General features: G+C 62.7%; 6 protein-coding genes across 6 annotated transcripts; all 6 read left to right on the forward strand.

The window, feature by feature from the left end:
* Window positions 1-666: 666 nt before the first annotated feature.
* On the forward strand, window positions 667-2,361 carry LINJ_27_2420 (putative protein kinase; the record flags this gene model as incomplete). Its single annotated transcript, XM_001466445.2, has 1 exon — window positions 667-2,361. One exon carries the CDS (start codon window positions 667-669, stop codon window positions 2,359-2,361), a length of 1,695 nt encoding a protein of 564 aa, XP_001466482.2.
* A 1,693-nt stretch (window positions 2,362-4,054) lies between these two features.
* On the forward strand, window positions 4,055-5,596 carry LINJ_27_2430 (WD-repeat protein; the record flags this gene model as incomplete). The annotated part of the gene is made up of 1 exon (XM_001466446.1): window positions 4,055-5,596. One exon carries the CDS (start codon window positions 4,055-4,057, stop codon window positions 5,594-5,596), a length of 1,542 nt encoding a protein of 513 aa, XP_001466483.1.
* A 599-nt stretch (window positions 5,597-6,195) lies between these two features.
* LINJ_27_2440 (tubulin-tyrosine ligase-like protein) lies at window positions 6,196-7,626 on the forward strand (the record flags this gene model as incomplete). Its single annotated transcript, XM_001466447.1, has 1 exon — window positions 6,196-7,626. The coding sequence occupies one exon, from the start codon at window positions 6,196-6,198 to the stop codon at window positions 7,624-7,626; it is 1,431 nt and encodes a 476-aa protein (XP_001466484.1).
* A 1,024-nt stretch (window positions 7,627-8,650) lies between these two features.
* On the forward strand, window positions 8,651-9,049 carry LINJ_27_2450 (conserved hypothetical protein; the record flags this gene model as incomplete). The annotated part of the gene is made up of 1 exon (XM_001466428.1): window positions 8,651-9,049. The coding sequence occupies one exon, from the start codon at window positions 8,651-8,653 to the stop codon at window positions 9,047-9,049; it is 399 nt and encodes a 132-aa protein (XP_001466465.1).
* Window positions 9,050-10,083: 1,034 nt separating this feature from the next.
* Window positions 10,084-23,100, forward strand: LINJ_27_2460 (dynein heavy chain, point mutation; the record flags this gene model as incomplete). The annotated part of the gene is made up of 1 exon (XM_001466429.1): window positions 10,084-23,100. One exon carries the CDS (start codon window positions 10,084-10,086, stop codon window positions 23,098-23,100), a length of 13,017 nt encoding a protein of 4,338 aa, XP_001466466.1.
* A 3,257-nt stretch (window positions 23,101-26,357) lies between these two features.
* LINJ_27_2470 (conserved hypothetical protein) lies at window positions 26,358-27,164 on the forward strand (the record flags this gene model as incomplete). The annotated part of the gene is made up of 1 exon (XM_001466430.2): window positions 26,358-27,164. A coding segment is annotated over one exon (807 nt), but the record flags the coding sequence as incomplete, so codon positions are not given.

The raw sequence follows: 27,164 nt of genomic DNA on the forward strand, positions 1-27,164 counted from the left end.
GCACGCGCGATCGGCGGCGTTGCATGGCCCGCCAGCGTTGTTTCGGGAAGCCACAACACGCACGCACGCACGTACAACGACCTCGCTTCGTTCTCTTCGCATTGCCTCGCCTCTGGAACGCCGAGAGGGGGCTGGGAACAGGCCCACCCAATGGCCTGCGCGTACGTGGGCACGGAGCTACATACAGGCCACTACACAGTGTCGACAGAGGGCATCGTGGCGGATCGCATGGCACCGCCGACTTCTTCCACCGTTTTCCTAACTCCTCTTTGTGGTGTTCACCACTGCTCGCGTGTGTGGACGTCCTCCCCATCTCATCTCGTCTCTCCATCAGCGCTGCATCTCTGCCACCCCTCCTCACCCTCGTCCCGCACACCCGCCGAGTCCATCACCTACGCATGCAGTGGAGGCCGTTGTCATCCCCGCATCCATTTCTCGGTCGGATAAACAGCAACCAAATAGTGAACAGGGAGGGGGGGCAGGCGATGCCAACACATGCATCTACACATGCATGCATGCGCGTGTGTTCATGTCTCTCACCTCACTCTCACTGAGCGGCTCTTTGCACTTTCCCCCCTTTTTTTCCTTCGCCCACGCACGGGCTGACGGACCTCCACTCACTCACATACACACAGGTGCATCGCGAAGGAACCCACGCGTAGTGGCATGGGCCGATCGATGGGCCTCACTGCAGAGGCGATCGCCCCATCGGAGGGGCACTTTAGACACCACTACTCGCTGGGCGACGAGATCGGCAAGGGCGCGTACGCCGTCGTTTTCCGCTGCAACCACCGAGAGACGAAGGCCGTGTACGCGGTGAAGATCGTGGACAAGAGAAAGGCGGGACCGAAGGACATCGATGACATCACGCATGAGATTGACGTGATGGGCCGCATCGGCTACCACCCAAACGTGGTGCAGATGATTGAGTACTTCTCCACGGAGCGGCGCTTTTACATCATCCTCGATCTCTTGTCGGGCGGCATGCTGTTTGACCGCATCATCGAGCTGAAGCACTACAGCGAGTCCAACGCCTCAGTGCTGGTGCGCAACGTGCTCTCCGGACTGGCGCATATTCACTCAAGAGGCGTCATACACCGTGACTTGAAGCCGGAGAACCTGCTGCTGCGCTACGCGGCCTCGCCGTCGACGTCGCCAAACTCGAACTTGACGGACGTGTGCCTCGCAGACTTTGGGTTGGCCGGGTACGTGCCGAGCACCACCTGCTGCGGGTCCCCCTCGTACATCGCGCCAGAGGTGATCAGCGTGGGCTACTACCGAACCCGCAAGGAGCCGTACGACGCCAAGTGCGATATCTGGTCCATCGGCGTCATTACATACATCTTGCTCAGCGGCAAGATGCCATTCCACGGCAACAGCTTCAAGGAAACATTTGAGCTCATTGTCAGCAATCGCTGGTCCTTCAACAGCGACACGTGGGCGAGCGTCACCCCAACAGCGAAGGACTTCATTCAGGCCTGTCTTACCTACGACCCGGTGGAGCGCCCGACGGCGCTGGAGCTGCTGCAGCATCCGTGGCTCGCCAACGAGCAGCCCCACGTGCACCTCGGGCGCAGCCTTGAGTCACTGCGTGATCTCACAAAGAAGAAGGTGAAGGCGGCAGTGCAGGTATTCTGCTGGACGCAGAGCCTCCTCGGTCCGCTGGACTGGACGCCGCCGTTCATGCGTTTCCTGCGGCACACCGACAAGTTCTCCACGGTCCTTACACACCAGTCGCAGACGGACCCGAAGCAGGTGCACACCGTGGACTTTAGCAAGGCGCTGGATCACAAGAAGCCCGGCTGGCGCATCCAGGACTGCTGCACATGTCCTTCGGAGCAGGTCTGTCGGCACATCCAGAACGTACATGAGTACCTCTTCGTCGGCAAGCGCTCCATGGAGGTGTACCCGTTCATCGACGAGCTGCGGATGATGCACGAGGAGGCTGAGGATAGCCTCACGGCGGACCCGCGCGACGCCGAGGCGAGGAAGCGGCTAGACCAGGTCAACTACCTCATTGAGGCTGCCTGCGTCTTCTCGGACGAGCTGGCAAAGGTGCCGGCGGGGGAGCTCAAACCGAACCTGATGCTGGACGGATCGCGCAACACTCTCTTTCGTGCGCTGGGCGGCTCTCGCAGTGTGACGAAGACGTGGCATGGGTCGGATAAGGAGGATGTGGCGCACCGAGTGGTGGAGAAGATGCGCGCTCAGAAGTTGGCCTCGCCGGCGACAGGGAAGACGACCAAGGCAGCTGCCATGCCGCCGTCCTCGACGCCCACCCCCAAGCCGTCCAGCAAACCATCATCAAGTAAGAGGATCACAACAACTCCAAACGCGGGCACGCCGAGCAGACGCAGCTGACGGCAGTGAACGGCGGGGGAGGGGGTGTCGTGCGGCCGTCGCCACGGCGATGTGATCTTCGCATCTGAGTGTGCCTGTACTCGTCTGAGGGGGAGAGGGGTGGGCGATTTCGCTGACGGTGGCGCCCTTGCCCTTTTCTCGTTCTCTCACGCGCGTACAGGCCTACCCACGCACCTGCGCACTGCCCCTCTTCTTTCTGTTGAGTGTTGCTCTCTTCGCTGCGAACGCGCCTCTGCGTGTCCCGTGCCTGACGCGGGTTTGCCACGCCTTCCCTTCGCTGTCGCTTCTTTCCTTCAGACAGGGCAGCTGTGCCAGCGCACCGGCACCCTCAAGCGTAGCATAGAAAGGCAAGCCGTGAGAGAGGGGGTATCGTTCCTTCATCCCTCTCTCGCACACGCACACACAATGTGCGCTACCTGAGGTGTGTGTGTGTGTGTGCCTCTCTCTGTCGGTGCTCTCTTATCTTCTTGAACGTTAGCGTCTCTCTCTCTCTCCATCGCTTCTCTGCTGTCGTTTTCTCTCGCGTGTGCGTGCGCGCAGCACTTTGGTCGTGCCAGGCGGCGACGAACGGGGCGTGTTGGCGGTTCGTCGTTGGATGCGCTGTCTGATCTCTCTTGCTTTGTTTTGTATCGGCGCGTGCACGCGCTTCTCTGCCGCCCCCCCTCTTCTCCTCGTCTCTCTTTGTGTGCTGTGCGCGCGTATGTGTGTGCGCATCACGTGTGCAGAGACCCACCCGTATACCAGATTCCTTGTGCTCTCCAGTGCCTCACCCTGTAAGAGCGAATTATGAACGATGCGCACGTGCAGGGCGCCATCGCACGGGTTCCGTGTGAAGGCACAAGAGAGAGAGCGCGCAAGAGGCGGTAGGCGGGAGGGAGGGGCGAGATGCCCGTGCCTGTGACAGAGTGCGTGTGCTGGTGGGCTCCTCCTCCTCTTCTCATTCGTTTCTGGGGGAGGGGTGCTCTCGGTGTTGCTGGCGTTGCCCTTGTTGCCCGCGTGCGTGTATATTGTTCATCTCCGTGGCTGAATTTGGCTCGACGTTCGAAACGAACACAACCACAAAGCGGTGAAGCTGGCCGGAGGTGGCCCTGGGTGGGTGCGCTCTCACCCACTCGCTCTCCGCTGGAGAGCGGAGGCTGGCCAGATCAGTGAGAGAGACAGGTGCACGCAGTGACTGCTACTGCCGATGCCGCCGAGAGCGCACCGCCCCTCGTCCAGCTTTATTCCCGATTCGCTCCTCCTGCCGCAGCGGGCTTACGGCAACACACCAGCACGTGTGCACACGTGTATGTGCGTGCGCGTCTGCCATGGACGCGTCGCCACAACTGTTCCGCCCCTCTCCCCCCCTGTGATGCTGTACATGTGCGTGCATGCGCTGATACCGTCGGTGCGCGCCCCCGAACCCTCACTCCACAACTCCTGCTACTCTTCCCTTTTTCTCTGTCCCACACCCGCGCCCGCACTGCCCGCTCCTCCTCCATGCACGCGTGCGCGTGTGCACATGCGTCTCTCGCATCGTAGTTCGGTGCGGCCTGTTGAATCGGATTGCCCCACCCACTCTCTTGCCTCGCTCTCTTCGGTGCTCGTATCTCATCCCCTCCGCACGCGGCCCGCGCACACACACGCGCAGACTCGAAAGAGGCAAGCTCGACGAGCACCACCGCCACTCTTCATAACATAGACCACGAACACGATGCTACGCTGCAACATCTCTCAGCGGGTGCCGACACACCCAGTGGTGTCTGTCAAGTCGGGGCTCGTCTTTGAGCGCAGCCTCGTCGAGAAGTACGTTGACGAGCATGGCCGCTGCCCTGTCACAGGGGATCCGCTGCGCAAGGAGGATCTCATAACGGCCCAGGGCGCTGCTCCAGATGCGTCCATCGCTTCAAGTGGCAGTCTCGGAGCTGCCTCTGTCCCTACGCTTCTGGAGCGCCTCCAAGTGGAGTGGGAGGGGGTGGCGCTGGAGCAGTTCAGCCTCCGCCAGCAGGTAACGCAACTGCAGCTGGAGCTGGCGCACGCGCTGCAGCAGTACGACGCCGCCTGCAGGGTGATTGCGCGGCTTAGCAAGGAGCTCGATTCTCTCCGCGGAGGCAAAGCCGTGGCTGCTGAGGAGACTGACAAGGGCCCCGCTGTGGTGGTGGTGCCGGCGCCGGTGCTGCGACGCATGGACGCTGTCGAGGCGGCAGAGCGTCAGGCACGCAAACAGCGCAAGGCGGCGGCGGGCTCGGCGACGGCCACACCGTCGCAACTCATGGAGGAGGCGGAGTGGGTGGCCACGTCGTCGTCATCGGCGTCCGCATCCTCTGCACGCTCGGCTGTGCGCGTTGCGGCGGCGGCCGACGCCAGCAGCTCGGGCGTCTTCGTCAGCGCCGTCACGGGCGATCACGCCATTGTGCGGTACAGCCCTGACGGTTTCAGCGAGGAGGCGCGTGGAGTAGGGCACACTGCCGCCGTGCACACACTGGCGAGTCAGCCGGGCGACATCCTGCTCTCCGCCGCGGAGGACCTGACGGTGCGTGTGTGGTCGACGAAGGGCGCTGCGCTGACGGTCATGCACACGCTGCGGTACGCGAGTGGGGTGGTTGCCATGAGCCAGCGGACGGTGGGTGGGGCCTACATGCTCTGCGGCGCCGCTGATGGCGTCCTCACCCTCTCCGACCTGGAGAGCGGCGCGCACGTTGTGGCGACGGCGCCGCTGACGCTCGACACGACATCGGGGGCGCTGACGTGTGTGGAGCTGCACCCGTACGCCTCTCTTGCGGCTGTGGCTTTCCAGCCAACGGAGCTGCAGCTCTGGGATGCACGCGAGATGCGCGCCGACACCTTCATCTCCCACGTGCGGGGAACTGCTGCGCGCACGCACATCTGCAGCGCCAGCTTTAGTGCGGACTGCGTGTCCCTCGCGGCTGGCCTCACGGATGGCTCGGTGAACGTGTGGGACCTTCGCCAGGTGTTGGCCCCCGTAGCGGTGCTGCCGCCGAGCGCCGACGCCGTCCCAGCCACGGTACGCTACGCTCCAGACGGACGCTCTCTCGTCGTTGGCGGACACGGTGTGGCCTTATACGACTGCGCACGCCTGTCGGCCTCTTCCACCGCGGTTGAAGCCGTTGCGACGGCAGGACTCAAGGCGAGTGCGGTGTGCGACGTGTGCTGGACGACGAGCGGTACCGACGTGCTGTGCGGTAGCGTGGACGGCGTCGTCCGCCTGTACTCTACCGCAGCCGGCGCAACGTAGCGTAGCGAAAGGTGGTGGTGGGGGGAGGCGAGATGGTGATCCTCTGTTCGGCTCCTCATCCCGACCGGTGCGAACCTGCCTTGATGGGGTTTTGCTGGAGTGCGATGAGCAGCGAGGATGGCGTTAACGCGAGCTTCGCGCGCGCGTGCAGAGCTGATGCGCCTTAAGGAGCGGCGCCGCGACAACTTAAATCCGCGAAGAAAAGGATAGGAAAGGAGAATACATGTGAGAAGGGGCGTGTGAGACGCGCGCACAGGCCTACACAGACAAGACATGGACAAGCATCTGGGAAAGCACTGCGCGCTTCGGCCGCGGTGAGACTTGGCCACCTCCCCACTCTCCACCAGACCGCGGCGTGCCTGCAAGCGTACGCGTATGATCCGGTGGTGCAAGGCGCATGCGTGTGCCCGTGTGCGGGTATGCCGACTGGCACCTTCCCACCTCTCTCACCCCTCCTTCCGTTCATCTCGTGCGTCCCCCCTCTCTCACACGCGCCTTCGCCTCTGCATGCCACACACCACCACGCGCTGGCTTGCCGCACGCACATACACACACTCCCTCTCTCGCTGCCTTTCGTCGAGTCGCTGCGCCGCGTACAAATGCGGCCCTTCACCAGCACGGCCGTGACTCCCACTGCAGCGGCTGCCGCACCCGCCTCCTCAATGTCCTCCCCTGCGCCCTTGAGGAAGGCGCAGGAGAGCGCGACGGGATCCGCCGGGTCATATTTTTTAGGTTCCTCAACCTTTTCCGTCTACGAGGAGATGGCGCGCCAGCTGCGCGAGGAGGGATGGCGGCGCAAGACGGAGACAGCGATCGCCACGGCGGACTTCATCCTGGGCGATCGCTTCCACATTCCTTACACCCTTCTGCGGGTCGAGCGGATGGCGCTGTCATCGTGGTTTGGCGGGACACGGTGGGTGAACTACTTCGAGGGCTCACATCGGCTGACGCTCAAGGCGGCGATGGTACAGCTGATGAAGGAGGTCGACACGCACTGGGCCAAGTGGTTGCCAGAGTCGTATGCGATTGGCGGGGACCAGCTAAAGAAGGCGGATGAGCGGCGCGCGCTGCTGGATGCGCTCGCGGCGGCAGGCGACGATGATGCCGTGTGGATCGTGAAGCCCAGCAGCGGGGCGAAGGGCCGGCACATTCTGCTGCTCCGCGCCTCCGCTGTACCGGAGTGGCTGGAGCGGCTGCCTGAGTGTAGCAGATCCATGTACGTGGTACAGCGCTACGTCGATCGCCCGCTGTTGCTCAGTAACGGCCGCAAGTTCGACATTCGCGTGTGGGCACTGCTGGTGAGTCCCTACAGCATCTACGCCTACACACAAGTCAGCTGCCGCACCGCGAGTGAGCCGTACGACTTGTCAGATATCACCAACACCCACGCACACCTCACGAACCACTGCCTGCAGAAGGATGCAGCGCATTTTGGCGAGTACGAAGAGGAAAACGAGATGTGGCTGCCGCAACTGCAGTCCTACCTCACCTCCATCGGCAAGCCGGCAGATCTTCTAGAGACCCGCGTGCTTCCCGCCATCAAGGAGCTCCTCGTGCGCACGCTCCTCGCAATGATGCCGGAGATAGCCGTTCCCGCGACGGAGGCGTACAAGTGCTTCCAGCTTTTCGGCTACGACATGATCCTCACGGAGGAGGCGGAGGTGCGGCTGCTAGAGATCAACGGCTCTCCTGGCATTGCGGAGCGCTTCCTTACCCCACTGGTGCGGAGCATGCGGGAGCTTCTCGGGGCAGGGCCAAAGGACGGCACAGGGTCGAAAACAGCCGCCTGCAACTCCGACGACACGTCTCATGAGGGGTTTAGCGAGAACGGTAGCAGCAGCAGCAGTGGCTGCGCCAGCCCGGCAAGTACATCCAACAGCTGCCCAGGGAGACGACGCACTTCGCGTGCTTTCTCAGCAGCGACGCCGGCCACAGGGGTTACGCGGAATTGGCGGCTGGAGGACGAGGGCTTCGTGCTGCTATGGCGTCGCGGCGATGCGGTGCCACCTGGTTTGGTGGGTGTGTGCTAGCAGACGCGCTACAATGTTGGCGAACTCTACGAGAGGGGAGGAGCGTGTTACTCGGTGCTGTGCTGACGCTCTCCTCGATGCCTCTTTATTTTTTCATTCATGTGAGGCGTGGCATGAGAAGGGCTGCCTGTCTGTGCGGACGTGTGTGGGCGCAAACACCTGGCGGCCATGATTGTACCACTTTTCTTTTGAATCGCTGCTGAGCGACATACCGCAACGCGACTCCCGCGTATCGTCAGCCCCTTCCCCCCTCTCCCTTTCCCCTTACTTCCGTCTCTGCCGTGGCCGCCAGCCTGCCTAAGGCGGCTAATGGTTGAGGTGAAGGACGGCACGCGCATGTCACCACCTTTCACGGTTCAGCACCTTCTTCCACCCTCTGCGGTCTGATCGAGTCGCCTTTCACCGACTCCACTTCTCCACTTCTCCTCCCCACCGCCTCACGCCCTCCCTCCCACACTCCCTACCGAGTCGCAGTCGTGCACAGGCGCGTCTCAAGGATTCTTGCAGCAACTTAACGCTTCGATGAGCGCTTTCTCGCGCTGCGAGGCATCCCACCACGGCATCCCACCACGCCATCCCACCACGTCATCCCACCACGCCATCCCACCACGGCATCCCACCACGCCATCCCACCACGCCATCCCACCACGGCATCCCACCACGCCATCCCACCACGCCATCCCACCACGGCATCCCACCACGCCATCCCACCACGCCATCCCACCACGCCATCCCACCACGCCATCCCACCACGGCATCCCACCACGCCATCCCACCACGCCATCCCACCACGGCATCCCACCACGCCATCCCACCACGCCATCCCACCACGCCATCCCACCACGCCATCCCACCACGCCATCCCACCACGGCATCCCACCACGCCATCCCACCACGGCATCCCACCACGCCATCCCACCACGCCATCCCACCACGCCATCCCACCACGGCATCCCACCACGCCATCCCACCACGTCCCCCCCCCCCCGACTTGCCCATCCATCCGTCATCTCCGGCGCTCTCGATGCCCACAAAGCGGCCGGCTGAGGCGCCTCTTCACCGCTCCGACGCCGACGCCCCGTCGTCGACGCATCACACCCCTGGCACTGCTGTTGCCAGTGCCGGCGCCACCCCGACCGCGGCAGCAGCGGAGGCGGCGGCGCCGATGGTGATCATGTCGAAGGCGCAGCGGCGTAAACTGAAGAAGCCACCGGTGGTGGTGACGGCCGAGATGAAGGAGCGGGCGCGGGAGGAGACTCGGGAGCTGCGCAAGCACCTCCGCATTCTCAAGTCCAACGGTGCCCGGCGGAAGGTGGCGAAGCTCCGTGAGAAGCGCCCGCGCGAGCACAACATCAATGAGGAAGCTGTGAACGCCTTCGACACGGACTTCCGCCCGCATAAGAAGGGACGCCGCCTCGAGTGAGTGCGAGGGGAGGAGGAAGTCGGCGAAGGCCCGCCTCTCCGTGCCTTGCGCACATGGGCTGCCTGTGGACGCATACTTGCGCGCACGTGTGCGTGTGTGGCGTTCGACGCCCATCACACTCATCTCTATTTTGTTCGTGTCTGGCGGACTGGGCAAGCCCGAGTAATGCAGCTGCCTAACGGAGTTGTGTCAAGCCAACGATCAACCACGAATTTACACCCTCACGCACCGCGCAGTCGGTGGTGGACGTCGTCGGAGTCGTAGGGAGGGATGCAGAAGAGCTGCGTGTTTCTCCCGTCGATGCACACGCACGCGCACATCACCATCGATGCCCCTCCCCCCTTGATCACTCGCGATGGCTCTCCGGATGTGTGTATGTGCATGTCCATGCCTACGTCATACAGCGCGTTTGTGGGTAACACCACGCGTGTGTGCGCGCGGATGTATGAATTTATAGACGCCACGCCCATCCGCTCTGTCCTCGATATGCCTCTGCCGTTCATCTCTTCTCTCCTTTGCGGCTTCACGCCCTTCCGTGCAACCTCCCCCCTCCCCCCGCGCACACCGACGCACGCATAACAGTCTTAGTACCGGAAAGGAAGAAGAACGGAAGGGCACGCCTGAGTGGTGCACCGACACACGCACACACACAGAGGGAAAAGGTCTGCACTGCGCCGGCGCAACGTCGTAAGCCTTCCTGTCCAAAACGTTTGTGTTTGTGTCAGTTGTGCATGACGCGCTGCTTTCAGATCTTTTCTCCTCTTCTTCTCGCCCGGTTTGTCGTACGTGCGTCCGTCCCTTCGCGTAGGCGGCTACAGACAGACAGAGCGCCCGCCTCCTCTCTCTTCCACGTTTCCCCCAGCAGCTACCCGGTGCACACACACACACACATACACACACCTCCCCTGTACGTAGATCCCTCTTTCCTTGTCTTCTTCCCTCCTGTGCACACGCGTGCACGGTCGTGCTTTCTTCTGCTGCATCATCTCTCCCACCCGTGTGAAGAGAAGGGCTACCCCCCGCCACTTGCGTCGATGAGCGTCTCTCCGAACCCTCCTAACGGGAACGGGCGGACAGCGGTGCTGTCGCCGCTGCCGTCTACCACTGCAGCAGCGGCCGCGGCAGACTACGTCAGTGCTGTTAGTGTGCAGTCGGATGCGCACCGCGGATTCGTCACCAGCCAGCGCCTACGGGACATAGAGGCGCCGTTGATGGAACACCTTGCCCAGAAGCGATACGGACACTCTTCTGCCGGCGCCGAAGCTACAATGGTCAAGTTGCAGCGTGTAGCCGGTCATACCGCTGTGCCGGCGCCATTGTCAGGAGTGCAGCAGCGCCGCGCCGACCCCGCCGCCCCACTGAGGAAGGTGCGTGTGCCCCGTGCCATTCGACAACTACTTGACATGCACACCAGCCTGGCGCTGAGCTCTGCTGTGTCGCCTCTTGCGACGCAGCAGCACGAAATCTTGCCGCACCCCCCTGCAGCCACCATCGTGTCCGCCACACCCGACTGCGCCGTGCATGAGCGAGTCGGCCTTCTCTACCACCCTCTCGCTGCCGCGCGCACGGCGTACGCGGAGGCGGAGGTGCGGCCGTCCTGCGTTGGTGCCGGCGCGGCCACGGCTGCTGATGCGACAGCCGTCGTGCCTTTTGCCATGGCCGCCACTGCCGCTGAGAACAAGACGTACTTCGCGCTCGCTGACTTCGACGCTGTTGACGAGGACCCGCGCACACCGGCGGAGTGGCTGGCCATGGGTGATAACGACGAAGGTGGTACGCCAGCTACGTCGCGCTTCTTCAAAACCACCGGTCCGGGCGGTGGCACGGTGGTGTGGCGAAAGTGCCGCGTGAGGGAGTACGATGAGGCCAGGCAGCTCTTTTACGTGCAATGGGCCGACGGCACGGGCCGATGGACCCGCCGGCTGAACATCCGTTTCGACGCCGAGGACGTGGAGCGGTGGGAGGCACGAGTGCGCCGGGCCGACGACTACCGTAGCGACACAGAGGCCGCCATGCGCGAGGCGCTCTACATCGATTCGATCCCGAATGCGTGCGTTACCGCGATGGAGGAGGCACAGATGGAGCGGGTGCTGCGCAACGTGGCGACGCGATTCCCCGTGGCCCAGCTGCACGTCATCCAGCAGCGGACCGAGGAAGCGGAGGCTACGTACTACCGAGCCATGAAGCTGGCGGTGCACACATACACGATGCGCGGCGCCGCAGAGCAGGAGCGGCTGCAGATTGCCAACTTGCCGCGTGCCGGCGTCGCGGCCCAGCCCTCGCTGCGCGACCTGCGTGGCACCCTCGGCACGCCGTCGCCGAACTTCCTCGTCGCCCGCGCGTATCTGGCGGAGAACTGCTTCCAGGTGCACGCGCTCATCCAGGACACGCTGCACTCGCTGCACACGGTGTGGTTCAGCTACACCTCGCAGCTGCTTTGCGTGTCGCACTACGAAGCCCCAGCACTGCCGCTGCGGCTGCCCTTCTTCGTCTCCACGCAGGAGGAGCACGGCATCGCAGTGGGTGAGCGGCTCAAGGGCGAGTGGACGTCAACTGTGCAGTCCACGGTGCAGAACAACCTCGATGCGTACTTCAACTTCTACGACGACAACATGGCGCGGTATGAGGCCAGCCGGATGTGCTGCTTCATGCGCTTGGTGAACTGCATGATGCGCTCTCAGCTGCGCGAGCTCGCGATGACGTCGCTTGAGTCGTACACTGCATACCTTGAGAAGTATGCCGTCGTGTGCACCAACGCCGCTGACTTCGACGACGCGGCGGCGGCGGCGATGGTGGAGGTACTGCCGGAGGATGTGGCAGAGCGGGCTTACTGGGCGGGGCGCATTGCCCAGCTTGAGGCGCGTCAAGCCGCGGAGAAGGAGCGCAGGGCGGCGGAGCAGAAGGCTGCACCGAAGAAGCGGCACAGCGACACCGCCGCCGCAGGGGCGCCAAAGGACGAGGCAGAGGAAGCACCGCCTGAGCACCTCCTCTGGTGTCTCGGCACGCCGCCGTTGACAGAGCCGTTAACGCAGCGTGTTGTGCAGCTCATCCAGCGCGTCAACGGGCTGCGGCCGCTCTTTTACACGAAGCTTGTGGTGGCGTCTCCCTTGCCGTCGAAGACGCCGACGCAGCGCTCCTCCCGGGACTCCGGCGCCGACGAGGGCGATGCGGCGGAGTGTGCCATTGCGCTGGACCCGCCGGTGGACGAAATCGAGCGCTGCGTGCTGCGTGTGGTTGCTCGCTGCCTCGAGCACAGCAACGAGGTGGCGGCCATGGGTGACCAGTTGTTCCCATTACTGGAGATGGCGCCAGCGTATCTGCGTCCACTCGGCGCCGACGAGGCCGAGGTGGTCGCGGTGCAGGAGCGCGTGTTGGCAGTGCTTCGCGGCAACCGGGCCGCGCCTCTCCAGCTCGTGCAGATGTACAGAGAATTCGAATACTTGGCTACGGCAAACGTGGAGGAGGCCGTCCAGGCGACGCTGGAGCACGTCGAGGCCCTTGAGGAGGTGGACCTCCTGCTGGAGCGGCTGAGCCGCGACCGCCGTCGTCTCGCGGAGCGCACGCCGAACACTGTCACCTTCGAGCTTTACGCAGTGGACTGCTGCGAGCTGAAGGCGGCGCTGACCGCCAGGGCAGTGCAGCTGCAGGAGGCGCTGCTGGAGGCAGTGGCCACGCGGCTCGCCGAGGAATGCGCCGGCGTGCTCAGCGCGTACGAGGCCATCAACGCCGAGCTCACCGTCGAGCCGACGACGCCGGAGGAGCTGCAAACGATGCGGGCCGCCCTTGCCGCCGTGGCGGCGCGCGAGGCGGCAATCCAAGTAATCTTCCAACATGTGACGGAAGGCAACGAGCTCCTGCTCCGCTACGGCTACCTCGTGCCGCATGACGAGTTTGTGCACTACTGGGAGGCGTACGAGTGCCCCAAGAGACTGGCGCAGCTCGTGGAGGACCGCAACTTCCGCGCCAAGGAGTACCGCGCCGTCTTCATCCAGCAGCTGCGCGAAAACAGCGAGCAGCAGGCATACGCGATCATGCAGCTTGCCGCCAGCGTGGAGGACTTCACTCACCTTTGCGACGACGCGCGTGCGGAGGAGTACTACGAGCGGGCCCGCGCTATCGAGGAGTCGATTCAGTCCAGCAAGGCATCTGTCGCCCTGTACGGGCGCCACGAGGAGCTGTTTGGGATGACGGTCACGACGTATCCGCAGCTGACGGAGATACAGCAGCTTTTCGAGCCGTACTTTGCGCTGTGGGAAGTGGTTTACCATTTCAACGCCGAGACGGAGCGCTGGATGAGCACCAAGATCGCGACGCTGAATCCGAGAGACGTTGATCAGAAGGTGTCGGACTGGACGAAGCGCGTGGCGGCGCTGTCGAGGAAGATCAAGGAGCCGGAGGCGATCGAGGTGGCACGGCAGCTGCGGGCGAACATCGAGCAGTTCAAGCCCCTCGTGCCGCTGCTCTATGCCCTGCGCAGCCACCTGCAGGCGGGCCACTGGCGCGCCATTTATCAGCAGTGCGGCATCCCGCGTGAGCAGCAGGGCTTCGGCCCCGGCGGGGTCGACAACAATGACCAGCGCACCCTCTCCGATTTTGTGCAGCTGGGCATGATGGATCACCTGACATCGATCGAGAGCGTCGCATCGGTGGCGCAGAAAACGTACGAGTTGGAGTCGGAGCTGATGAACATGGTGACGGAGTGGAAGCGGCTGGTCTTCGAGATGGAGCCGTACCAGGACACGTTCAAGCTCAAGGCGAACGATGCTATGCAGCTTACTTTGGACGAGCACATTCTCAAGACTCAGTCGATGCTGGGCAAGCCCACGGTGCGGCAGACTCCAGCCCTGCAGGCACGCGTCAGCCAGTGGTCTGACCAGCTGAACAACACGCAGAGCACCATGGACGAGTGGTTCCGCTGCCAGAGCACGTGGTCCTACCTGGAGCCGATCTTCGTCTCCGCCGACATCTCACGTAGTCTGCCGGCGGAAAAAAAGATGTTCGTGGAGATTGATGAGACGTGGCATGCCGTCATGGCCCGCACCCGCGCCACCCCCCAGATCATTACCCGCTGCCAGGACGACAGCCTCTACAAGACCCTCAGCAGCGCCAACACGAACCTCGAGGAGATCTTGCGCAAGCTGCAGCAGTTCCTCGAGACGAAGCGTATGGCGTTTCCGCGCTTCTACTTTATTTCAAACGAGGAGCTGCTGCAGATCCTGTCCGACAGTCGCGACCCGTATCTCGTGCAGCCGTACCTGTGCAAGTGCTTCGAGGGCATCAAGACGCTGACCTTCGCCGACCACCACGACATGGTCGGCATGGAGTCGGCGGAGGGCGAGCGGGTGCTCTTTGTACGCACCGTCAACCCCAGTGACCACCACAACCAGGTGGAGCTGTGGCTGCAGGCCGTGGAGAACGTCATGAAGGCGACGATACGCGATCAGCTGCAGCAGGCCATCGGTGACTACACGCAGCGCAAGCGGACGGATTTTATCCGGGCGTGGCCGGGGCAGGTCGTCATCGCTGTTTGCTGCTTTTTTTGGACAATGGAGGCGACGCAGGCGATGGCGGCGGATGGCACGGTGGGGCTGACGACCTACTATGAGAAGTGCGCGCGGCAGCTGGACGACTTGATCCTGCTCGTGCGTGACAGCGGCCTCGGCAACGTGGCGCGGTGCACCCTTGAAGCGCTTGTCGTCATTGAGGTGCACGCCAAAGACATTCTGCGCATGCTTGGCGAGAAGGGCGTCGAATCGCCGTCGAGCTTCGACTGGCTAGCGCAGCTGCGGTACTACTGGGAGGGCGAGGAGGACAATCAACAGCTGACAGTGCAGCAGATCAACGCCTCGCTGCGATACGGCTACGAGTACCTTGGCAACACGGGTCGCCTCGTCATCACACCGCTGACGGATCGGTGCTACCGCACACTCATCGGGGCGCTGCATCTGAACTACGGCGGTGCGCCGGAGGGGCCGGCCGGCACCGGTAAGACAGAGACCACGAAGGACCTCGCCAAGGCGCTAGGCAAGTATTGCGTCGTGTACAACTGCTCCGACCAGATCTCGGCCAAGGATATGGCGAAGTTGTTCAAGGGGCTGACACAGGCCGGCGCGTGGGGCTGCTTCGATGAGTTCAACCGTATCGAGATCCAGGTGCTGTCAGTGATTGCGCAGCAGATCGCGACGATCCAGGAGGCAATCATCCAGAAACGGCCTGAGTTCATCTTCGAAGGGGCGCAGATCCGGCTGGACAGCGGGTGCGCTGTGTTCGTGACGATGAACCCCGGCTACGCCGGCCGTGCGGAGCTGCCGGACAATCTGAAGGCGCTCTTCCGGCCTGTGGCGATGATGGTGCCGAACTACGCCATGATCGGTGAGATTCAGCTCTACTCATACGGCTTCCTGCACGGCAAGGTCCTCTCGGAGAAGATTGTGGCGACGTACCGGCTGTGCTCGGAACAGCTCTCCTCGCAGGACCACTACGACTACGGCATGCGCGCGGTGAAGGCGGTGCTGACGGCGGCGGGGCGGCTGAAGCGGGCGTACCCGATGGAGGATGAGATGGTGCTCATGCTGCGCTCCATCCAGGACGTCAACCTGCCGAAGTTTCTGTCGCAGGATGTGGAGTTGTTCAGGGGCATCGTATCGGACCTCTTCCCGGGGGTGCAGCTGCCGGTACCGGACTACGACGACATGCACAACGCCCTCGTCACCGTCGCCACGCAGGACAACCTGCAGCTAACCACGTACTTCGAGGAGAAGATCTGCCAGACGTACGAGATGATCTGCGTGCGCCACGGTATGATGCTGGTCGGCTACTCGTACGGAGGCAAGACAAAGGGGTTGCGGTCGCTCGCTGCCGCGCTGGAGGTGATGGAGCAGACGAACAAGTCGGAGCACCGCGCTCGCATGGTCATCATTAACCCCAAGTCCGTCACCATGGCGCAGCTGTACGGCAAAGTCGAGCTGTCAGGTGAGTGGACGGACGGCATCCTTTCAAGCCGATTTCGCGAACTCGCACAGGACACGTCGGAGGACCGCGTGTGGCTTGTGCTGGACGGTCCGGTGGACGCGGTGTGGATCGAGAACATGAACACAGTGCTGGACGACAACAAGAAGCTGTGCCTGCAAAACGGCGACATCATTCCAATGCCGAAGCGGATGAACTTGATCTTCGAGGTACAGGACCTGGCGCACGCGTCCCCCGCCACGGTGTCGCGGTGCGGTATGGTGTATGTCGAGCCGCAGTCGCTGGGCTGGGCCTGCCTGCTGGAGTCGTTCTTCAACACGCTGCCGCCGTTTATGACAGAGACGCCGCAGCTGGCTGACACGCTGCGCTCCCTGATCGACGCCATCATGGCCGACATGCTCGAGGTGACGCGCAAGCGCGCCCGCTCGATTGTGCCGCAGAGCGCGAACACGCTGGTGGCGGGCTGCGTGAGGCTGCTCTCATGTTTCATTCACGGCTTCGACGAGGAGGCGGCGATAGCGCAGGCCGGCGGTGATGAGCGGGTGCACATGCGCAACATGGTCATGCGGGTGGAGGGGTGGTTTCTCTTCTCGCTGGTGTGGTCCGTCGGTGGGTGCCTGGAGCACAAGGATCGTGAGATATTCAGCGCCGCCCTGCACAAACTCCTCGCGGCCCTGCCAGAGCGCGACGGGTGTCGGCACACCTTCACGCTGGCGTTGCCAGAGGCGACGACGTCGTTTTACGAGGTCCGCTTCGAGGACGGCGCGGAGGTGCGCTTGATGAGCTGGGCCGATATGATGCCCGAGTTGACGATACAGGCGGAGAGCGAGTACCAGGACATTATCGTGCCAACGACGGAGACGGTCAAGTACTCCTTCCTCATGGGGCTCATGCTGCGCCACATGCACCCGGCGCTGCTCGTCGGCGACACCGGCACCGGCAAGACCATCATGATGAAGGCGCTGCTGCGCGGCCTGCCGAAAGACGGCTACTCTGTCAACTTAATCCAATTTTCCGCGCAGACCTCCGCCGGCCACCTGCAGCGCCTCATCGACAGCAACTGCGAGAAGCGCCGAAAGGGGTTCTACGGGCCGCCAATCAACAAGAAGATGATCATCTTCATCGATGACGCCAACCTGCCTCAGCTTGAGGAGTACGGTGCGCAGCCGCCCATCGAGCTGCTCCGGCAGTACCTCGACCACGGCGGCTGGTACCAGCACAGTAAGGACGGTGTCGAGTTCCGTCACTTGGTGGATGCGCTGCTCCTGTGCGCTATGGGACCGGCGGGCGGCGGTCGAAACGACATCACGCAGCGCTTTAGCCGTCACTTCAACGTCTTCAGCGTACCATCCTTCAACGAGTCGACGCTGAAGACGTTGTTTGGGCGCCTATCGGAGTGGATCTTCTCCCGCAACTTCCCGAGCGCGCTGCGCGGCATGAGTGCGCCGCTGGTGGCCGCTACGGTGGAGCTGTACACGATCCTAGTCGACAACCTCAAACCCTCGCCGGAGCGTTCGCACTACACCTTCAACCTGCGCGACGTGAGCAAGGTGTTCCAGGGCATGGACATGACCTACGCCCCAGGCATCAAGGATGAGATGTGCCTGGCGCAGCTGTGGATGCACGAGGTGTCGCGCGCCTTCGCGGATCGCTTCATCGACGACGCCGACACGCACTGGTTCCATGAACAGGCAAGCCGGACGTGCCTAAAGCACCTCAAGTTGAATGTCCGCCCGACCATGGAGGACGGCAGCCCCCTCCTCTTCTCCTCTCTCGCCAACGATGACGGACGCTACGAGCAGCTCACCGACATCGCCCACGCTCGCTCGACACTGGAGCGAAAGCAGGAGCTCTACAAGGCCGCCACCCGCAGCGGTGAGCTGAACCTTGTCATCTTCAACTACGTGCTTGAGCATGTCGCCCGCATCAGCCGTGTCCTGCATCAGCCCGGCGGCCACCTGTTGCTGGTCGGCGTCGGGGGCAGCGGCCGTCGCAGCTGCGCCCGCCTCGGCGCCTTCATCCAGGAGTGCGACTACCGCACGACGACGCCGACAAAGGACTACGACCACAGCGACTTCCTTGACGACATCCGCCAACTCCTCCTGCAGACGGGGCAGAAAGGGTACTCGACGGCGTTCGTGCTGGCCGACTCTCAGATCATCTCCGAGGCGTTCCTGGAGGACATCTGCAGCCTGCTGAACACCGGCGAAATCCCTGGTCTGTGGGACACAAAGCAGGACCGCGAGGTCTACGATAACGCCGTCGCCTCGCTGCGCGACGTTGGCCGCGCGCTCGGGCGACCCGACACGACGGAGGCGCTGCAGGAGCTTTTCGCCGAGCGGTGCCGGAAGCACCTACACGTGGTGCTGTGCTTCTCGCCGCTTGGCTCGATGCTGCGCGAGCGGCTGCGCAAGTTTCCTTCCCTCGTGAACTGCACGACGATCGACTGGTTCCGGGACTGGCCAGAGGACGGCCTCCGCTCTGTCGCCGCGCGCTTTCTCGACGATGTCGACCTCACGGAGGAGGAGCGGACGTCTATTCGGCAGATCTTCGTGCAGTACCAGCAACAGGTGCGCGAACTCAGCGTGAAGTACCGCGCCGAGGCGCGGCAGCAGACCTATGTCACCCCCACGTCCTATCTCGACCTCCTCTCCACATTCGGCCGGATGCTGGCGCGTAAGCGGCACGATCTGACTTCGCAGCGAGACCGCTACGTGAATGGGCTGCGTCAGCTGAAGAAGACGGAGGACCAGGTTGAGGTGATGCAGCAGGAGCTGGCGCTGCTAAAGCCAGAGCTGGCCACAAAGCAGGCGGAGACGAGTGAGCTCATTCGCCGGGTGGAGGAGGAGAGCAAGGCTGCGGAGGAGCAGAAGGCTATCGTGGCGGTGGACGAGGCGGCGGCGAACGCGCAGGCGGCGGCGGCGAAGAAGATCAAGGATGCCTCGCAGGAGAAGGTCGACGAGGCGCAGCCGCTGGTGGAGCAGGCACAGCGGGCCGTGCTAGACCTCGATCCGAAGGCACTGCAGGAGGTGAAGGCACTCAAGACGCCGCCGAAGGGTGTGAAGTATGTGATTGAGGTGCTGTGTACGCTGCTCGGCGGTGTCTACAAGCCGAAGCCGATCCGCGACGCGCTTACCGGCAAGACGAGCGTGCCCTACTGGGAGCACGCGAAGGTGACCCTGCTGACGGCCGACTTCAAGAACACGCTGCTCAACGCGTACTCGGACATCGTCGACAACGCGCCAGACGCGCAAATCGAGGAGGTAAAGAAGAAGATGACGGACGAGATGTTCAAGATGGAGAACATCCGCAAGACCAGCGTGGCGCTCGTCGGCGTCGCGACGTACATCAAGGCTGTGGTAGAGTACTACAAGCAGAACAAGGTGATCAAGCCACTGCTAGCGCAGGCGGCGGCGGCGCAGGCCGAGTACGACGAGGCGATGATCGGGCTGCATGCCAAGAAGGAGGAGCTGCGCATCATCACGGAGAAGCTGCAGGCACTGACGGATCACCTCGACGGGGTGAACCGGTCCAAGCAGGAGCTCGAGAACCGCATCCGCGACACGGACACGAAGCTGACGCGTGCGAAGAAACTGATCGAGGGCCTCGGCGGCGAGAAGGCGCGCTTCGCACACGAGTCTAAGCGCTACGAAGAGGAGCTCTTGTACGTTGTTGGCAACGTCGTCGTCAGCGCTGGCATCGTCGCGTACATGGGGCCGTTCCTGCACAACTACCGCATGCAGATCATCGCTAAGTGGCGCGACATGTGCGAGGCGCAGCAGCTGCGCGTGTCGGCCGACTACACCTTCGAGAAGTTCTGCGGCAACTCGATTCACATTCAGGAGTGGAAGCTGCAGCAGCTGCCCTCCGACCCCTTTTCCGTCGACAACGCCGTTATCCTGAGCAACTCGAATCGGTGGCCGCTGATGGTGGACCCACAGCAGCAGGCAAACCGCTGGATCCGCAGCCGCGAGCGCGACAACGGCCTCGTCGTCGTGCGCCTCTTTGAGAAGGACTACCTGCGCACGATCCGGCAGGCCATAATGGCCGGCAGCCCGGTGCTGCTGGAGAACGTTGAGGAGACGCTCGATCCGATGCTGGAGAACTTGCTGCTGAAGCGGATCACCAAGGAAGGGTCGATGTGGGTCATGCACCTCGGTGAGGCGGTGGAGTGGAATCAGAAGTTCCGCTTCTACATAACGACGAAGCTGCCGCGGCCGCACTACCTACCGGAGGTGAGTGCGAAGGTGACTCTCATCAACTTCCGCATCACCGAGCAGGGCTTGCAGGACCAGCTGCTGCAGCGCGTCATGTTGTCTGAGCGGCGCGAAGTGGAGGAGAAGAAGCAGGCGCTAACGCTGGAGGCCGCGGCCAACCAGGCCGGCCTCAAGGCGACGGAGGACCGCATCCTCGCCATATTGTCCACCGAGGGCAACATCCTTGAGAGCGAAGCGGCCATCGAGGAGCTCGACAGATCGAAGGAGCAGAGCGACCGCATCGAGAAGCGGCAGGAGGAGATCGACGCGATGGAGCGCATCAGCGACCGCACGCGCAACCTCTTCGTGCCGGTGGCGCACCTCGGCGCCATCCTCTTCTTCTGCGTCACTGAGCTGGCAAACATCGACCCCATGTACCAGCACTCGCTCCAGTCGTACATGGTCATATTTCAGGAGGCGCTGGCGAGCAGCGCCAGGTCGAGCGAGGTGGAGGAGCGCACGGATGCGATCAACACCACCTTCAAGCGAAGTCTGTACCAGCGTATCTGCCGCGCCCTCTTCGCGCGCGACCAGCTCCTCTTCTCCTTCATTATGTCACTGAAGATGTTCTCCGTGGACGCGGTGCTGCTGCGCTGGCTGCTGACCGGCGGTACCGAGGAGGACGAACGCGCCACTGCCGTGGCGAATCCTTTCACATGGATGCCAGAGCTGAGTTGGCGGCTGCTACAGCGGGCGAGCACGCAGCTGGCCGGCTTTGAGAGCCTCATCGAGGATGTGCGGCAGCACGAGATGTTCTTCGTGGACTACTACGAATCGTCGAGCCCGCTGGAGCTAAAGCTGCCCGGGGAGCTGCAGAGCATGCCGAGCATCGCGAAGATGGTGCTGGTGCGGTGCCTGCGCATGGACAAGGTAGTTCCCGCCATCCGCGCGTACGTTTGCGAGACGCTGGGCGAGTTCTTTGTGGAGCCGCCGCTCTACGCGCTGGAGACGGTCGTGGAGGAGCTTGCTTACGACCCGTCTGTGCCGATCATTCTCGTGCTTTCGCCTGGCGCCGATCCCAACGCCGAGCTCGACCGCGTCGCCGAGCTGCGAGGCATGTTTCCGAACAGGCTCTTCAAGCTGTCCCTTGGCCAGGGCCAGAACGTGCCGGCCTGCGCCCTCATCGAAGCGGGTACGAAGAGCGGCCACTGGGTGCTCCTGCAGAACTGCCACCTCTACGCCGACTTCATGCCACAGCTGTCGCGCATGATCGAGGACTACAGCGACGTTGCGGCAAAGGAGCGGCTGCACCGCGACTACCGGCTGTGGCTGACATCTCTGCCGAGTGAGGTGTTCCCGATCGTGATTCTGCAGAACGGCGTCAAGCTCGTGCAGGAGCCACCGAAGGGGCTCAAGAGCAACCTCATGCAGTCGTACCTCTCCGACCCCGTGGCGGACGCCGAGTTCTTTGGGGCCGCCCGCACGCCGGAGGCGTGGCACAAACTGCTCTTCGGGCTGTGCTTCTTCCACGCTGTGGTGCAGGAGCGTCGGCAATACGGCCCTCTCGGCTGGAGCCGCCCGTACGAGTTCAACGACACGGATCGCCGCATCAGCGTGCGCCAGTTGCAGATGCTTCTGGATGAGAATGAGCTCGTGCCGTATGAGGCGCTTCTGTACCTCATCGGCGAGTGCAACTACGGCGGACGTGTGACAGATGACTGGGACCGGCGTTGCCTGCTGGCCACGCTCGAGGTGTACCTCACTCCGTCCATCCTGGAGGACAACTACGTCTTCTTCGACGACGCGCAGGAGTATTTTGCGCCGCCGTTTGGTGAGTACAGCACCTACCTCGCCTACATCCAGTCCCTGCCGGCGCAGCAGCCCCCCACTGTCTTCGGTTTGCATGAAAACGCCGATATCACAAAGGACGAACGGGACGCCCGCTTCCTGCTCGACGCCACCCTCAGCACGCAGCCGCGCGACGCGGCACCGGCGGCCGACAGCGGCAGCGGTGGTGGCAACAAGGCAGATCCGAAGACGATTGTGAAGACGCTGGCCGCAGATGTGCTGCACCGCCTGCCGCCGCTCTTCGACATCGAGGCCATCCAGGCCCGCTACCCGATCGACTACGCCCAGTCCATGAACACGGTGTTGCTGCAGGAGGCGATACGCTACAACCGTCTCCTCGCCGTCGTGCGCGCCTCGCTGGCGGACGTGCAAGACGCCATCAGCGGCAAGGTGGTGATGAGCAGCGAGCTGGAGCAGGTGTTTATGAGCATGTACGACGGCAAAGTGCCGGAGGTGTGGAAGCGCCGTTCCTACCCGTCGCTGAAGCCGTTCGGTGCGTACGTCAGTGACCTCATCGCGCGCCTTCAGTTCCTGCGCACATGGTACGAGGCGGGGCCGCCGCCGTTGTACTGGCTGAGTGGCTTCTTCTTCACACAGTCTTTCCTCACGGGTGTGACGCAGAACTACGCCCGCAAGCACAAGATCGAGATCGACAAGCTTATCTGGGAATTCACGGTCATGCCGGCGCCGGCAGAGACCTTCACCGAGACCCCGGAGGATGGCTGCTACGTGCACGGACTCTTTCTCGAAGGGGCTGACTGGTCGTACGACGACGGTGTCCTCGCGGAGAGCAAGCCGAAAGAATTGTATGTCCCCTTTCCAGTGCTGAGGCTGTCGCCCGCGCTGCCGGAGAAGGTGGCGCAGTGCCCCATCTACCACTGCCCCTGCTACAAGACGACCGACCGCCGCGGCGTGCTCTCGACGACGGGGCACTCGACCAACTTTATCCTTACCGTAAACCTCCCCCGCGACGCGCATGAGTCGGAGAACCACTGGGTACTGCGCGGCACGGCGCTCTTCACGCAACTCGAGTACTAGACGACGCCGTCGTGTGTGTGTGTGTGTGTGTGTGTGTGTGTGTAAGCCAAGCAAGCAGACACATGCACCGTTCTTCCGATTTTTTTTTCCTTCATCTTCTTCGATGCACGGGGAAGTATGATGAGGTGCCTCCCCCTCCCCTCCCACACGCACAGATCAGCGCATGCTGGTGAATGCGCACATGAGTCTTTAGATGTATGATGTATCCATGGGTGGATCCTGTTTTTGACTTCCCCCCTCGGCCACTCTCGCTGTGTGAGTGGAGCCGTGCGGTGAGCGATGTATCATAACTGGGAGGGAGTGCAAGCAACGGCGTCGACCGTCTCTGCAGTTGAAACGAAGCAGCAACAAGACAACTTTGGTAACCGATGGTGCGACACCACCGCCAGAGGCGGACAAGAGACACGAGTGCGAAGAGATGCTCGCACACCCATATATGTAGGCACAGGAGGGAGTGGCAGCAGCCACCACCGCCACTGCTTTCCACCCAAAGGAGAAACGGTGTGCTGTGGTGGCGGTGGCGGTATCATCGGTGATCTGCAGGAGGGAGGAGGTAGGCGGGAGGCACACAGGTGTGCGTGTGCACGTCGGAGATGAGGTTGACCCTCTCCTGTTACCCGTCGGACTGTCGCTCCTCTGCACTCCCTCGTTGCCCTCTATCCTCTTTCTCCTCCGATCTTCAGCGCGCTGGCAGTGGCACCTCCGTGCCTGTTTGTGCCTCTATGCCCATGTCTGCTGCATCACCAGTCCCGCCTCTTCTGTTTCTCCTGCCTACATGTACGTTGCTGCAGAGCGTGTGCGGTAAACAGAGGCCGTCTGCCGCACCCTCACTCCCCTTTCCTATGCATGTAATGAGATACATAGCCCCATCTTCGATGCCTCCCGTACGCGCGCTGCTCTCCGCTTGAGATGTGGCCCTTGCGCAGCCGTGGCCGCAGTACTGCTGTTGCTGTTGCTGCTGATGCTCACCGTCACCTCAACGTCAGCCGTCGTCCGCTCCGCCACGGCGGCAGCCACGACATGCGACACCCCCTCACTACACCGCATGTGACGCCCGCTGTCATCTTACGTGCTTTGTGGGCGAAGGCGGCAGCCACTACACTCCCCATGCACGGCTACTTCCAGCTACCGCCGCCACAATACCTCCCCCTAACTGCATCAACCGCATCGCCAACAAGTGACTCTACTGCGAGGACAGCCACTGCACTAAGAGTGGCGTCTGCGCACCGTGCGAGGAGGCGCGCTCGCCGACCGCTGCATCACCTGTGAGGAGGGTTACACACTGAGGTACACCCGAGACGACAACGCCGGCACGAACATCAGCAAGCTGGGCGCGTGCGAGAGGAAAACGGCTCCCGCTGCTGGCAATGCCCGCCTCATGTGGGCATCTGTCGCTCACGCAGTGACCCTTCGCACCCTCTCCGCTGCCGCGCTGTGTGCCTTCTGCGTGACACCGTGTTTCCTTTCAGGTGGCCTGCGAGTCGCGCGACAGAGAGGCGTTGTGACTTCTCCTGCTGAAGGGAAGGCGATGACTCGTTGGGCGGAGAGCTTCCCTGCTCACTCCCCACATTTTCTTTTTGCGTTGTCCGTGACGAACCCCTCACCGCTTCTTGTTCGACTGACCTCATCGCTTACCCCGTCTCCGTGTTGTGTCTTCGGCCGATCACTGCCGTTCTCTGTGTGTGTGTGCTCGTCTCTGCCTCTGCATGCTTGCGCCGCATCCTTCTTTTTCGCTGCCCTCTTGCTCATGTGCACGTACCCCTTTCTCGCCCTCCTCACCATGTCTGCCACTGGGTGTGAGACGTGATGGACAAGGGAAGAGGTAGACAGCGCACGGCTGTGGAGCTTATCAAACCGATAAGCAGCGATTCCACAAGGAGCGGTGCGCAAGCGGTCAGCGCACCCCCTCCTCTGGCGACGCTCAATACGTTGGCGCCATCGCCCGTGGCAGACCAGAAAAGTATGGATGGGGGGGCCATCAGCTGCGTAAATCGCCGTCCTCTTACCCCCCCCCCCCCACTTTCTCTGATCTCACACCTGCGAGGGCAGGAAACATCGATGCGTGTGTGCGCCTGTGATGGCGGCGTATGCGAGAGGGTGCGCGGGGCGTGTGGAAAGCACCTCTCTGTATGTGCGTGAATGACCGACTCATCGACGCCTGCACTCCGACACCGCCATGATGATGATGGCCATCGCGCATGCAGATGGGCACACGGAGAGGGTGACAGAAATGACAGATGCACTCGAGGGGACGCACGAGCTGCGAGTTGAAGAGCCGGCCGGAAGTGGGCAGCGGGGTGCCCGCCTCCCCCCCCCCCCCCGCAAACCCCACGCGAGGAAAGCGCTGCCACACCAAAGCAAGAGACCGAAAACGAACACACACACACACACACGAAGGAGCGTTCGCGGAGAGGGAGAGAGAAGGAGGTGAGAGCACCCGGAGTGGTCGCCGGTGCGGTGCCGGCCGGTGCCGGCTTGAATTTCATATTTTCTTGGTTTGATTGCGGGTGTCGAGAAGTCGGCGGTCGATGCTGTGGCGAGGTTGATCAGGTCACGCATCTGTGGCGTCTCTATTTCTCTTGGCCTGTCACCTTGCCTCTTCCACTCCCTCTCTCTCGTGCCTCTGCGCTCGATTTTAACGTCCGTCTTCTCCAACTAATCTCCGTGTGCAGTCTCTGCTGTGGCAGCAACGCACCGGTGTCTTCGCTTGTGTATGGCAGGCGTGGGTAACTCTGTGCGCACCGCACCAGCAGTAGCGCCCGTCAAGCCCTGCTGAGAGCAAGCGCTGTGACGTGCAGCTGCTGCCATCGATGCGGCAGGGCTCCTGTAGTCGAATTTCTTCACGGCGTTGCCACCTCAAGGGGCGGGGCTTCGGCTGGGTTGACGTGCCGATAGCGCGTGCACCACGCCGCGTGCCCTTCTCCCTTGTGTGCCAGTGGAGGAGGGGCCCCTTCATGCAGGAGGCTGCGCCTCTGCTTGCTTTTCGTCTTGCGCCTTCAGCTTTTCTACACACCTTCCTTCTCTTTGTGATGGCCCCGTGCCGCCCTGTGTGGATACCGACAGTGTAGTGGTTCCCTCTTTACGTAAGGCAGGTGAGCGAGAGAGCGTGTGCGTGGTTGGTGAGCGCTGACGAACACCGTTACCATTGCCAGTCCTCGCGCCTCCTTCGCACATTCGTATTTCTCCTCAGCAAGACTCCGTCTGCCACATCTATCTGTGTGTGTGTGGGCACTTGTTGGACATCTTCAGCAGCGGCCATGCCGTTCTTCTGCGTCGGCGATGCGGCCACTTGCCCATCGGAGGTGTGCGAGGACCTCGCCGCGAAGCCCATCACAGCGCACCACCAGCTCATCATCTCCACCGTCACCCACCAGTTAGGCCCGTTGGCTGGCGCTATCTGCCGCACCCTCATCCAGTCAGGGCCAATGTCGTTGAAGGACATCAGCGATGCCGTCCACCGCGATGAGGAGGTGCGCGCCGTCGCCGCTGCTGCCGCCAACCGCGCTTCTGCCACCGGGGAGAAGACGACAGCGGTGCCGCCTACCCACCAAGTCGGCTCTAGCTTCCATGTCAACCTTGGTGACATTGCTTCGGTTAACGACGTTATTCACGAGGTGGCGGTGAAGGAGCTCGTGACGCGGCTAGTGGTGCATCGCCTCATCCACGCAGACACGGCCACGCACCTATACGAGATACGCTACGGCAGCGCTATCCTTCTGCGCGTGCTTTTCCCGCTCCTTCTCCATTGCGCACGTCAGCAGTACGGCGAGGCTGCCAAGTGCGTGCTTCTCGTAGTCTACCAGCTGGGCGTCGTACCGCCGCGCGCCGCAGTGCAGGTGGCGCTGAGTCGCACCCCCAGCATCACCCGCGACGCGATCGAGTACGCTGTTGTTCGCATGGCCGAGGATGGGTGGCTAGTGCCGGTGCTCAACTCACCCACCGCAGCACCCGGTGCTACGACAGCGGCAAATGCGGCACGGCTGGCCGACCTGGCCCCCTCACACCCGGGCGGCAATGCCGATATGTGGAACACCACGACCCCGTACTCTGTGGGCCTCGAAGCC

This window comes from Leishmania infantum, chromosome 27 (genome assembly GCF_000002875.2).
Source record: "Leishmania infantum JPCM5 genome chromosome 27".
Taxonomy (NCBI): domain Eukaryota; phylum Euglenozoa; class Kinetoplastea; order Trypanosomatida; family Trypanosomatidae; genus Leishmania; species Leishmania infantum.